Source organism: Suricata suricatta, chromosome 2 (assembly GCF_006229205.1).
Source record: "Suricata suricatta isolate VVHF042 chromosome 2, meerkat_22Aug2017_6uvM2_HiC, whole genome shotgun sequence".
In the NCBI taxonomy this organism is placed as follows: domain Eukaryota; kingdom Metazoa; phylum Chordata; class Mammalia; order Carnivora; family Herpestidae; genus Suricata; species Suricata suricatta.
The window spans coordinates 142,621,124-142,635,379 of record NC_043701.1 but is presented as its reverse complement, the minus strand read 5'-3'; the positions used below and the strand labels follow the sequence as shown (position 1 = coordinate 142,635,379).

General features: G+C 36.6%; 1 protein-coding gene across 1 annotated transcript in view; it reads right to left on the bottom strand.

The window, feature by feature from the left end:
* The window catches only part of NRG3 (neuregulin 3), a 1,058,459-nt gene that overhangs the window by 19,603 nt on the left and 1,024,600 nt on the right, over window positions 1-14,256 (bottom strand). The window contains exon 14 of the mRNA XM_029919916.1: window positions 374-501. Within this exon, the coding sequence (XP_029775776.1) occupies window positions 374-501 (128 nt within the window). The remainder of the gene's footprint in view (window positions 1-373; window positions 502-14,256) is intronic.

Sequence of the window (14,256 nt, the reverse complement as noted above, 5' to 3'; positions counted from 1 at the left end):
TGTTGAAAGACCTGGAGTGTGTCACATCAGCTGCCTAGGGAAGAACTAGTCATTAAATTTGCAGATGGTGATAAGGCAGGCTAGGAAAAGTCATGTTTTTAATAGTTTTCAGAATGCAATTGTTTCATTCACTGGTCTGTGTCTGCAGCTTTGATGGGTGTTGTTAATAGTTCCTTCAGGCTTCTTATGGGGCATTACTGCCTGATGTTGTCTTTGGTTTTACCTGCTGTGAGCTGCTTGAACATCCACTCCATGGAGAACTACAGGGAAGCAAGAACAATCATCTCTCCTGAGACCGCCATCCCTTGGCATGTGTCGTCCAGTGTAATACAGTGTGAGCGTGCCCATTCCCACCCTGAGTAACTACCTGTACCTGTGGTGTTGGACAGATTGGCTTCCTCTGTCAGGAGAAGGGACCTCTGGGAATGACTGGGGGCCGGCAAAACTTGACTCCATCATTTTCTCCAACGCAGTCACAGGATGCCTTTCCGCCTTTGAATACTGTGGGAAATCACATGCACAGAGTTGAACTGGAGGATAAGTTATGAGAGGAAGGCCTATAATACCATAAGCTAGAAATGGAAAAGTTGCTGAACTTGCCAGTAACTTGTCCTCTGGGCCCCCAATCAGGTGAATGATAGAGAAATCATTTGCACCCCATTTCTCACATACTGAGTATGGTCTCTGCCCTCCTTCCAAACACTCTGTGCTTACATAAGGTCCATCCAGGAGGGTTCTTCACCTTAGAATTTCAAATATGTCTTCTTAATTCAATCTACACCCATGGCACACTGTGCCTGACAGGCAGAAACACAAGTAATTCTTATTCAATGTGCATTTTATACACACACATACACACACACACAATTAATTAGTAGCTGGACTATTAGTAGTAGGGATTAAATAAATGCTGATTGAACCCTGGGAAATTCTCAGAATTATGAAAAATATTGATTCAGAGTATCTGCCCACCACCCTCTACCATTCCCGTCTTTCAGTTTTTACCAAGTAATTACCATATTTGACAAGAGAAATTTCTAAGCATTTCACTCTATAGTTATTAAGCCTTGGTTTCACCTTTGACATACAAGGCTCAGAAGCCTTTAGAAAAACATATAGAGGTGACACATTATGAAAAACTTTGTCCTAAGGAAAGCATCACATGTCCTCTCAACCAGGCAGCAAGTTGTCAAGTTTAATATTTTTTGGACACACAGCACTTGAACAAGCAACAAGGGCTAGCTGGACTTCTCTTCCAGAAACTCCACATAAAAACTACCCCAAGAAATGACATTTTTAGAATGCTAACCAATCCAGGAAAAATTCTGAAATCTGGATATTCATATCTAATGTATGAACAAGAATTCCACAGAACAATAAAGACAGATGTGCAATATATATATAAAAAGGTATACAACCACACACATTTTGTAAAGGGATAAAAAATCAGAATAGAGAAATTAATTTCCAGAAGAGCTAGTAAAGTTATAGACTCAAGAAAAGTAGAGCTGGTGCAAATATGTTTGGGTACAAATTGCCAACATGTTACAAAATAATAAATATACAGACTCTATGATCCATAATATTACTTCTAGGACTACCATTATTAGTAAAATTATAAAAGTTCAAAATGATATCAATACAGTATGTCAGTGGTACAATTTTTCCTTTTTAAAGTTCATTAATTTTCTTTAAGTTTTTTATTTTGAGAGAGAGTCTGAGCAGGAGAGGAGCAGAGAGAGAAGAGAGAGAGAATCCCAAGCAGGCTCCATGCTGTGGGGAGGTGGGGCTTGACCTCATGAATCATGAGACCATGACCTAAGCCAAAATAAAGTTGGATGCTTAACTGACTGAGCCGCCCAGGTGCCCCATCCATCCATCCTTCCATCCATCCATCCATCCATCCATCCATCCATCCATCCATCCATCCTTTTCTTTCTCTTCTTTTCTTTCTTTCTTTTTTTCTCTCTTCCTTCCCTTCCCTCCTTCCCTTCCTTCTTTCTTTCTTGTGCAATTTTTAATAACAAAACATAAAACATAAAACAAAACAGAAACCATAGAAATACCCACAATAAAAACTATAATTGAAGAGAATAAAATCAAGGTATAAAAAAGTATGCATAGGGGCATACTGGGTGGCTCAGTGGTTAAGCATCTGACTTTGGCTCAGGTCATGATCTTGTGGTTCACAAGTTCAAGCCCTATGTTGGGCTCTGTGCTGACAGCTCAGAGCCTGGAGCCTGCTTCAGATTCTGGGTCTCCTCCCCTCTCTGCCCCTCCCCCAGTGATGCTCTGTCTCTTTCTCTCAAAAATAGACATTAAAGAAAAAATATGCATAATAGGAAACCATTTGCATAAATAAGGAAAAAGCAGCAGATATACATATATTCTAAGTATATCTATATATATATACACATATTTACCTTTATGTGTGTGTGAATATATAGCTATACACGCAAACATATATAGATTTTGTATGCACATGTACATATATATTTCATGTGTTCGTGTGTCTATGTATTTCCCATGCAACCACACAGGATGCAGAGGAAATAAAAGGAAAATATACTATTAACTGGGTGTTTTCCTTGGGGAAAAGTGTATCAATAGATATGGGCTATTGAAACTAGGCAAAATGTCAAGGTTATGTAACTAACCTTAAGATGGCAATCTCTAAATGTTTTATTTTTAAGTACTTACAAAACAAACCACATAGTGGCAGTAATAACCATGTCTTGAATCATAATGTACAAAATGGACTGAGAGAAGTTGGTCAGACTTTTTGCAAAATGAAGTTGACACAGAATTTAAAAAAATGATATGGAGAAAATTCCAAATTCCAAAAAAAAGATATGGAGAAAAGATGGTTATTATCAATAATCCAAAATTATAAAGATCAAAAAAATGATGTAAATACCTTCATGTGTGCTTTTTTAATTGACTGATTAATCTTACTTATCACAAACCATCATGGGAAAAGTGAACTAAATGGACATGTTACTAGAATGTAACCAACACTGTAACTTTCTATTTAACTTTCAGATTTTATAAAAGACTGGGGGTTTGTTTGTTTGTTTGTTTTTTTAATCCCAGTTTCTAATATTTTCATTTAGAAGACAAACTTGCTTGGAAGGGTCAGCTACAGAAATAAGTGTGTCAATCTAGAGATATCTGTGACAAATGGGACAAGATAAATCTGTGCTCCTGCAGAGGTCTGTGGGGGCAAAGCAACCAAGTGTTTCTGGAACATATAGATCTTTCTAGAGAAATCATGGAATCATTACAAGTCAGCAAGCCATTCATTTTTTTTAAAGCAATGTATGCCAAACAGCCTAATTATGTGTTGGGGCCATTAGTTCAGAGCCTCTGCCTTTTGGAGGGGGGTGTGAAATGCCTATTGGTTTTTTATTTTATTTTAGTCTTCAGTGTAGTTAAAATACAGTGTTATATTAAAGTGTGCAATATAGTGATCCAACAGTTCCATGCATTACTGAGTTCATCAAAATATGTGTGCTCTCAATCCCATCACCTGTTTCATCCACACAGCACCAACCTCCCCTCTGGTAACCATCTGTTTGTTCTAGAGAATCTGTCTTTTGGTTTGTCTATTTCCTTTGTTTATTTTGTTTCATGAATTCCACATATGAGAAAATTAATGTTATATGTCTTTCTCTGACTGACTTATTTTGATTGGCATTACACTCACCAACTCTATCCACGTCTTTGCAAATGGCAAGATTTCATTCTTTTTTATGGCTGAATAATATTCCTCTGTGTGTGTGTGTGTGTGTGTGTGTGTACACCTCATATTTTCTTTATCCATTCATCTATGAATAGACACTTGGGCTGCTTCCATAATTTGCTTATTGTAAATAATGCTGCAATAAATATATGAGGTGAATATACTCTCTGCTTTGAATGATATTTTTGATCATGAAAGCTAAAAGGCTCTTGTAAAACCCTGAATGATAGTTTTGAATAGAATCAACCTCTTATTTGTTTTGCTTATTCATAGTATCTAAAATACTATGTTCTAGATCTTTTCTTTCAAATGCTTGCATTGTTTTTATACAGTTGCTTTCAATTGTACTATTTTGGTCAATTAACATAAATTTATTTTAAGAATTTATTATTTTGGATTTTTCCTCTCTCACACAGACTTGATCAGAATCTTTTTCATTTTAGTGGCTGCATTTAACATGAGATTCAGGTTTAGTTGCTGTATTCCTATCTAAGGTTGGTTGAGACAAGTGGGAACACTAAAAACATACAAATAATTTTGTAATCCTTCAAACTAATATTCTACACATGTTGGTTCAAATGAATTTAGAGATATCTTCCAGTTTACAGTTTTGACAAATAAAGACCTTAAAGGTTGTCATTCCTTTCCCTACAATAAGAAAAAAGCTGAACGAACTGAAAATCAATGACTGTTCTTATATCCATTCAGTAATTGAAGCTGCAGGGCAAACCACAACTTTGAAATCTAGACAGACAACACAATACAAGAACCATGGTCAAAATAAACTTACCTAGAGTCAGAGACCAACCTGCCAGAACCATAAATTGGTAGGAACACTTCGGTAATGACTTTGATAAGTTGCTGGAATCTGTGTGTGGACTAGAGTAATTATAAGAATCATGTAATAACTGTAGTTTTGGGGGAGTTCCCACATTTTCATGGGTTTTACCTTCAGGAACTATGAAAGATGCTCACAACAAAGAACCCCCCCCCAAAAAAAATAAATAAATAAAAAAGAAAGAAAAAGAAAATATCTCATGTTCTGATGTGAGAAGGGGGAAAGTAACCATTGTGAGATGCCTATTTCTCCATGAAAAATGACATTATCAGAGTGTTATCTCATCTGTAGTTTACATAAGGGGCAAAAAGTAAAGAAACGCTTCTCATGGTTATAGCCCAGTAAAAGAGTGAAATAGAATCATAAGGTTATAGATGAGTTCCCCTCCACCACTTCTTCCTTAACACCACATCAGTAGGACTCTTCTAAAATAATGGAAAATTCTAGCTGAAAAGTTATAAGGCACACACTCTATTTACGAAGGAGTTCTTAGGCGAACCCAAAGACAGGACTAAAAACAAAGACACTAACTGATTTTAAAGCCCCTGGCATCTATAGCTAAAGCAAACATTAAATGAAATCCAGCTGATATCTAGATTAACAAGGAATGTACACTAACGACTATTCACCTCAGGGTTACCCAGTGTATCATGTTTACCTTTTAACAAAAAAAAAATTTTAAGGTTTACTAGAATATACATTAAAAAAATTGAAGTCTGAAGAGACAAAGTAAACACCAGAACTTGAGTCAGATACCATTCCATCAGACACGGAATTTAAAATAAGCATAATAAATATGCTTAGGGCTGTGAAGGGAAAGGTAGACAGCATGCAAGAACAGATGAGTAGTGTTTAAGCAGAGAGATAGAAAATTCTATGAAATATTCAAAGTAAGTCTAGAAATAAAAAATACTCTAGCATAACTGATGAATGCACTTGGTAGGCGAATCATTACATTGGACACAATCAAGGAAAGAATCAGGGGAGCTTGACTATTAATCAATAGAAACTTCCTGAAATGAAACACAAAACAAATACTGAATACTAAAGGAAAAGGAAGAAAGGAAACAATAAATGATAATACGGATAACAGTTGAATAATTTCAAATGGTATAACATAAGCATAATTGGAGTACCTGAAAGAGAAGGGGAAAAAATGAAGTAGGAAAACGATTTGAAGGAATAGTGACTGAGAACTTTCCAAAATTATTGACAGACATCAAACCTTAAATACAAGCAGCTCACAGAATACCAAAACACCATACAAAATAAATACCAAGAGTTTTACACCATAGCATGGCATCTCAAAACTGTATTTTTAAAGGGAAAAAGAAGAAACAAAAAAAAATAACACAAAGATAAAACGCTAAAAACAAAGCCAAAAAATAAAAATAAAAATCTTGTTTATAGAAGAAAAAGATAAAATACAGTGGAATTTTAACCAGAATTAATTCAAACAAGAAAAGACAAGAGTAAAATACTTAAAGTGCTAAAAGAAAGAAACAGGGGCTCATGGTTGGCTAAATTAGTTGAGTGTCTGACTCATTAATTTTGGCTTAGGTCATGATCCCAGGGTCATGGGAATGAGCCCCAAGCCAGGTTCGTTGGGATTCTCTCTCTCCCCTACCCTCTCTACCTCTCCCCTGCTTGTGTGCTCTCTCTCTCTCAAATTAAAAAAAGGAACAAAGAAAAACACCAAACTGAAAATATATCTCTGGTTAAATTGTCCTTCAAAAATAGATAGGTAAATTAAAATATTTTATTTTTCTTCTTATTAAATATCCAATAGAAAAATATTTGTCCAAAATTATAATTATATATTGTGGATATAGAATATACACAAGTCAAATGACTGAAAGCAATTTTATAAAGAATGGGAGAAGGGAGTTGAGGATACTCTGTTATAATATACTTAGATGAACCATGACATGGTAAGGTGCTATTTGAAAGTGGACTTAGATTAATTGTAAATCTATATCATCAAATCCTGGGTAACCACTATCAAATTATAAAAAGAAGTATAATTGATATGTTAGGAGAGGAGAACAAATGGAATCACACTAAATAACTAAAACCAGAGAAGGAAGAAACAGAAAAGAACAAAAGAAACCAAGAACAGGTGCAAAGAAATAAAAACAGTTATCAATATGGAAGACATTCATTGAACTATATCATTAATCATTTGAAATATGAATGGTCTAAATACATTGATTAAAAAACAGAGATTAAAAGCCTGTGTAAAAAAACAAAACCCAACTATCTGTGATCTACAAGAAACCCACTTTAAATCTAAATATATAAATCAGATAAAAGTAACAGAGGAGATATGAATATGTTTTATTAACACTGATCAAAACAAAGCTAGAGTAGGTATAATAATATCAGACAAAGAAGACTTCAGAATAAGGAAAAGTACTAGGGATGAAGAAAGATTTAAAAAGCATCATTTACCCAATGATAAGGGGGCCAGGTCTCCAAGAAGATAAAACAGTTCTTAATATTTATACACCTAGCAACAAAGCATAAGAATACATAAGGCAAAAACTGATAGAAGCTCAAGGAAAAACAGACAAATCCACTACTATACTTGGAGAGCTCAACATTCATCTATCAGTAACTGACACATTTAGCAGGCAGAAAATCATCAAGGACATAGTTGAGACACGTGGCACTTTCAATCAACTGCATCTAATTGATGTTCATAAAATACTTCTAAAACAGCAGACACATATTTTTTTGGGCTCACATGAAACATTCATCCAGATACATCACATTCTTGGCCATCAAATATATCTTAAGAAATTAAAAAAAAAAGTTGAAACCATAAAAAGTATATTCTCAGACCATATTGAAACTAAGGTGGAAATCAATAAGAAAAGACAGAAAATCCAAAAACTATTTGGAGATTAAACCACATACTTGTAAATAACACAAAGATCAAAGAAAATGTCCCAAGATAAATTTTAACATATTTTTAACTGATTGAAAATGAAAATACAACTTATCAAAAGTTGTGGGAGGTAATGGAAGGAATGATTAGAGATAAAATTACAACATTAAAGTTTTATATTTGAAAAGAAATATCTAAAATATGTAATCTGAATTTCCACTGAAGGAAGTCAGAAGAAGAGTAATTTAAAACTGAAACAAGCAGAAGAGAAATAATAAAAAGAGAAGAAATTAAGAGAATTGAAAACAGGAAAACAAGAGAGAAAATCCACAAAAGCAAAACTGATTCTTTGAAATGATCAATAACATTGATAAACTTCTGGTCAGTCTAACCCAGGAAAAAAGAAAACAAAGAAAAAAGAAAAGAGGGGGCGCCTGGGTAGCTCAGTCAGTTAAGCATCAGACTGGTTCATGTTGTGATCTCACAGTTCATGGGTTCGAGCCTCGCATCAGGCTCTGTGCTCATGGTGTGGAACCTGCTTGGGGTTCTCTGTCTTCCTGTTTCTCTGCCCCTTCCTCACTTGCTCTAAGAAAATAAATAAATAAATAAAATGAATTAACTATAGAAAAAAGATTTTCAATAACAGAAGTGAAAGGGCTGTCACTAGTATTCCCACAGACAGAAAAAGGTTAATTAATATAAAGGAACTCTATGAATAACTCTATGCCTTCAAATGTGATATATTGTTGACATGGACCAGTTCTTTGAAAGACACATGTCATCAAAAGTTCACGCAAGGGGAAATAGGCAAACTTAATTGCCCTGTATCTATTAAGGAGATCTATCTCTTAATGAGATAAGTATCATTTAGGAGATCTGGAGATCCCAGGAAAGCATACACTACCAAGGGAAATGAACTGTATTACAAGCACATGAAAGAACATTAGTGGGAGCTGGGTATCAGGGGTGTGCTGTCCCAAGTAACTTTGGAAATGAGTAGAATCTGTAGACTAAAGGCAAAAAGTACTGCACACAAGCACTGTCTGGTCGATAGATATATCTTTGATCTGTCTGATGAGAGGGCCTAGAAGAAAGGACAGACTCAAAACCAAAACCTCCGAAAAAACCTACACTGAATTGATTGAACCTATCAAAAGGACACAGATAACAACTGAAAGAGATGATACCAAAGGCCAAATTTGGAAGAAGTTGATCTAAAATAAGAAAAAAAAAGTATTTATTGAATTATAACTCAAAGTATAAAATAAGTATACGTAAGTTCAGATTCTTTGGTAAATGATGGAATAAATAAGTAATAGAGGAATAAGAGATAAATTCTTTGTAGCAGCATTCCACATAACGTATGTAGATACTCTGCCTTCACAAAGCGGGAGCACTACTCTTTAAGTGTGGGCTATACAGAGTCACTTCTTTCCAAAGAGAACTCTATTGAAAGAGGAGGGAGAGTATCATCACACTGGAGACTCAGTAATTATTACCTCAGAGGACAACAGAATTGCCAACAGTGAGTAAGTCATATTGATGATGTGCACTTTTGATATGAGTGATGATCTGGCACTTTATCTCTGTTGTCTTTCTCCCCATACCCCATAACCCCAATCTAATCATGAGGAAAACATCAAACTAATGCCAGTAGAGGAGCATCCTACAGGATACTTGACCAGTACTCCTAAAAACTGTCAAAGCCACTAAAACGATGAAAATCTGACAAACTGTCAGAGCCAAGAGAAGCCTAACAAGATACAGCAACTAAACGTAATGTGGCATCCTGGATGACAACTTGGAACAGAGGCAATTAGGTAAAAACTGAGGACATCTGAATAGACTGTGGATATGAGTTAATAACAATGCGTATCTGCGGGTTCATTAATTTTAACAAATGTACCATATTGATATACAATGTTAATAGAAAAAACTAAGTACAGGGTATATGGGAACTCATTTACTTTTCTGTAAATCTCAAACTGTTCTAAAAAATACAATTTACTTTAAAAATAAAAAATAAAAGATTTTAAAAAAGTAAAAGATACGTATGAGGAGAAGAAGAAGGGGTAGGGAGGAGGAGGAGGAGGAGGAGTATCATTTAGAGACCTGAGCCTCTCTTTCTTCTCAGCTATAGGCCCTCGGGGTGTATAACCCACTCAACAAAACAGTCCACACCAAACTCTTTCAAAGTAGCTTAACTGACCAGGATTATAGCCTTTGAACATTTTATGCTCTATGCTGAAAGCATTTATTATCGCTCCCTCCAAAATTTATACACTTCCATCCCTGGGAGGTGTGATGGTCTGCATAATTTTATCCATCAGATACGATCTTCAAAAAGCTGCCTGTCTGGTTCTTTCCATTAACATTTCTGTACAATGTTACAAAGAATGGTAGTTGATTCCATGTTCTTACACTCATGCAGATCTTGACTTTTAGTGTGTATACATGTTTTGCTAAAACCCCATTCAGTATAATGTACAAAATGTCACTTGAATACCTAATAAGGAGATGCTTCAGCCCATTCACTAGTCCTTTCAACATAAGCTGAAACAATTTCCTTTTAAACATGCATAGAGGCCTTCATCAATACTGTTATCTCTTAGGGAAGCACTCATCCCAACTGGCTTTCTTGAAAGCCCGCCTTGTGGGTGCTTCTGGGTGCTGAGGACTTCCACTGTTTGTTTGCACCATCACCTGCCTTGCTTCTAACACATTGTTGACGGAGCACTGAAATCAATAGACCTGTCAAATGAAGCAGGTGCATGTTCAAAGTAGAGGTTTCCAGGTCTGTCCAGTGCACGCAGTGGGAGTCAGAAGGTTAAATAAAAGCATGTCTGTGTTAGAAAGTAATGATGACAGAGCTGATAATCACCTGGTCTGGAACCCCAGGCAATAAAGGCAGCAAGGAGGATATTTTTAAAGGGTTTTAAATGTCTGTCTCTCTGCATTGCTCCCAGCTCATCTATGTCTGTGTCAAAAAGTTCTTTACTACAACTCTGACTCAGGAGCCCAGAGCATGGTGAAAATATGCAGTTATGGTATATTTTACAGTGTGATTTCTAATGCAAGGAATTAAGAACAATATGACTCCAGTTGCCACACTGGGAATTTCTGCACCATCTCCCAAGGAGGAAGAATTATACCAACTGCAGTCAAACTTCAACCCATTTCCATGGAAACACCCTTTCCACACACTGGGGAGAGCAAACTGTCCTCCTCACCCCCCACCACCTACTACCCACAATCCCACCTCAACCAAGTGTCCCTTTCAGCCAGGTCAACTGAGCATACATCATTATCATTCCCTCTTCTGCATAAGCTCTCTGTTATTCCCATATTGTCAGGTCAGCTCTCAGACCCGCCTTCTATCAACTCTGCTGGGACTGTTCACTCTTGACCGGAAGCTTTGGCGAATTTGTTTGTGGGATTATTTGATTAGTATCTATCACTTGACAGTAATCAGTAAGGACACTGTCATTTCGCATCATCATTATATATCTTGTCCTTAATGCAGTGCTTGGTCCTTACTAAATATGTAATGTATGTTTGAATAGGCAAATGTATGAATCTAGAGTGAATCAGTAAGTTAGAATTTCATATTTAAAACAAGAGATCAGGTTTTAGATTCAAACTATTTAAACTTCACTTTGATTCATGCTATAAAGAAATTATCTTTTCTGACCAAGCCCCTACAAAGTATCCAATGAACTTCAACTCACTTCTAAGACTCTGTTCATATGTCATTTACTTTGGGCAGGATTTATTATTCCCTGAGACAATTTTAGATATCCTTTTCCATTCCCTGATAGCACTTTGACTAATGTGTCTACATTATAGAGAAAGTTCTGTATATGCTTACACACTTCTTTCTACCACAAGCTCTGTGGTAGCTGTCAGCACAGAGCCTGATGTGGGGCTCGAACCCACAAACTGTGAGATCATGACCTGAGCCGAGGCTGGATGCTTAACTGACTGAGTCACCCAGGCGCCCCTGTTAGTATGTTTTAAAGCTCTTCATTCAGTGCCCAGCATAGAGAACTGTTCCATAAGTATTACAGAACAAATGGAGGCCTCTCTCTACCAATTATCAAGGCTGTATTAGGCCTTGATAATATCCTTATTATTCTTGGATGCAAATATTATCTTCCAATTCTTCCTAATTGAATGTTCCTCCCATAAACCTATCTTTCTTAAGAGAGTTATTGAAAAAATGGTGGGAAGGTATATATAAATTTAGTCCCTTACTTTTCACTTCCATATTTTCTCTTGATTTTAAGAGAGAAGAATGGATGGATCATCTCTCTTTTAATGACTTCTCTTTCTGATCCCTGAATCAGGCTGAGAAGTGTCACTGCCTTCTTCAGTCTAGAGGTTATAACGCTAGCTCTATCTCGCTCGCTCACGCTCTCTCGCTCTCTCTCATCCAGGACACAGTTAAATGAGGTCAATTCATCTCTCTGAGTCACAAATACTTCATTTTGTGAATGATGGTAAGGCGCTAGATGCTTCTAAGGCACTGCCAGGTCTAGTAGTGCAGCCTGAGTCAAGTGTTTCCAGAAGATGATGGTGCCTCCCTGGACTAGGTGTTTCACATCTTGTTAAATGACTGTAAAGTGAAACCCTTCCCCATGAATGTTTAATGAACTTAAGGGAATGCCAGACGCAGACAATTCATTTGTTAAACACTACAATTTGCAAAGAATTTCAAGTAGTTAACATTGGATTCAAGAAAAAATAAAGACAGGTTTGCCAGTTATGGTGTCCTACTCTGAAATTTTCCCTCCAAGGATTGTAGTGTACCTGTATATAACCCATCCACCCTCTGTATGGTAGAAATAACCATAGAACTCCTATGCTAGGCATTCAGAATTTCCTATGCAGCTTGGAAATTGGCCTCTGGATTTCCTCACTGCCCTTGGCATTTAGGAAGGATCATTTTCTGTTGGGGGCACCGATCCTGTGCATTGTGGAATATTTATCAGCACTTTTGCCCTCGGCTCACAGATGCTTCTTCAGTTTTAAAACCCAGAGTTTTCCCAGCCTTTGCCAAAAGTTCTCTGGGGCAACACTGCCCCCTGTTAAACCACTGAGTTATAAAGATGTGAGAAGGGCTTTCTGCTACTCACTAGGGATCTGACAGGGCTGGACTTTCTCAGGCTTTGAGTCCCATTCTCCTCTTCTGAACATAGTGGGTGTAAATTAAGTAGTCATTGTAGGACTAAGTGAGTCAATGTCTGTCTATTATTATTTAGCATTATTCTGTGTATGTACTCAATACATGTTATTTGCTATTATGATCACTATCATTTATCATCATTTGCTTTTAACATTGACATTGCTATTTCCTCATAGATCTTGCCAGAGGGAAAAAAAAATACAGACCTACAAAGAAAAACTGCTTTATTAAATTTTCTTCAATACATTTGCTTTTTTACTAGTCATGCAGAAATTTTGAGCCACACATCAGATTACTGCTTGCTCTAAGACTAGAGTTACCTGGCCTCCAGCTACATAGATATCCTTATATACTTCTTATATATCTTAAGCATAACATTGAAGAAAAGCAAATGTTCTTAAAAGTTTCTGTTCCTTTTCATACTATTGATATATATTCTCCATTACTGTTTTCACCCGTAACATAGGACATGAAAAACTACAGTCAAATTGTTATTTGATTCTTATAACAAAATTGTTAGCAAGAGTATCAACATGGACATAATTCATCAAACTGGAAATTTGACTAGAAATATATGGACTGAGACTGTACTGCATTCTACTCTCAAATAGTTAAATGTCATTTAGGAAAAAAAATACCAAAGAAATGTTGACAAAAATATAGCAAAGATGCTAGTGACTCATGTTGCTTTCTAGCACTGAACTTGATATGTGCCTTTGGGAAAGCAACTTACTCATTTTAGTCTAGTGTGGTGAAAGGAACCTTCTGAGGCAGGACCAAGCTGGCAGAGTGTAGAATGCTAGGGCTTGTATCATACGTCTCTTCAGTGTACCTCACTCCCCTTTTTCAGAGTCCTTAAATGCCTCCCTCTCCTATCTTTTCCCTGCCTGAACCTCAGCCCAATCTAAAACTGATGATCCTTTGAAATGTATTTTCCTTGCTGACCACATTGCAACTTAGGGGGAAAAATGGCCTACATATATTCTCCTTATCCAAAATGGGATAAGTATAAAAAGACACTTTCCCACATGTTATCTTAGGCCCCGTGAGAATGGTGCAGTTGAGCCCACCCTCTGCTTCCCTGTGCCAACATACAAAATGGTGGATATGGGTGGATTGGAGAAGGGAGAAGACGGAGCAAAAACGAAAATAAACTCCAATATGCCCAAAGATCATTTAAGTGTTGGAACCTCTACACTTTGTAATTTCTTGTTATTCTAATCTTAATAGTGGCTGTCAAATGAGGGGCAGGGGAGCACATGAGTAAGTAGCTTATTTTAATATTCCTTTAATAGTAAACAATAGGAAAGAACTCGAATGCGTCTACAAAGAGGGAGGGATGAGAACACTGTGAAGTGGCCAATTATGCCATCTCCCAGATGAGTTTGTGGAAAGTATATAGCAGACATAAAATGCTATTGATCATCTGGTGAAAATGTAGGATATAAAATTATGTGTGTGCTCTGGCTGCAACCCTGTAAAATCCATCAGGACTGACCGAGACTCTTCCTGACCAAACTCTAGACAGGCTCCTCTGAGTTCTCTTTTCTAGTAGGCCTTAACTTAGGCCTATCAAAACGGCAGATTCCCAGCACAAAACA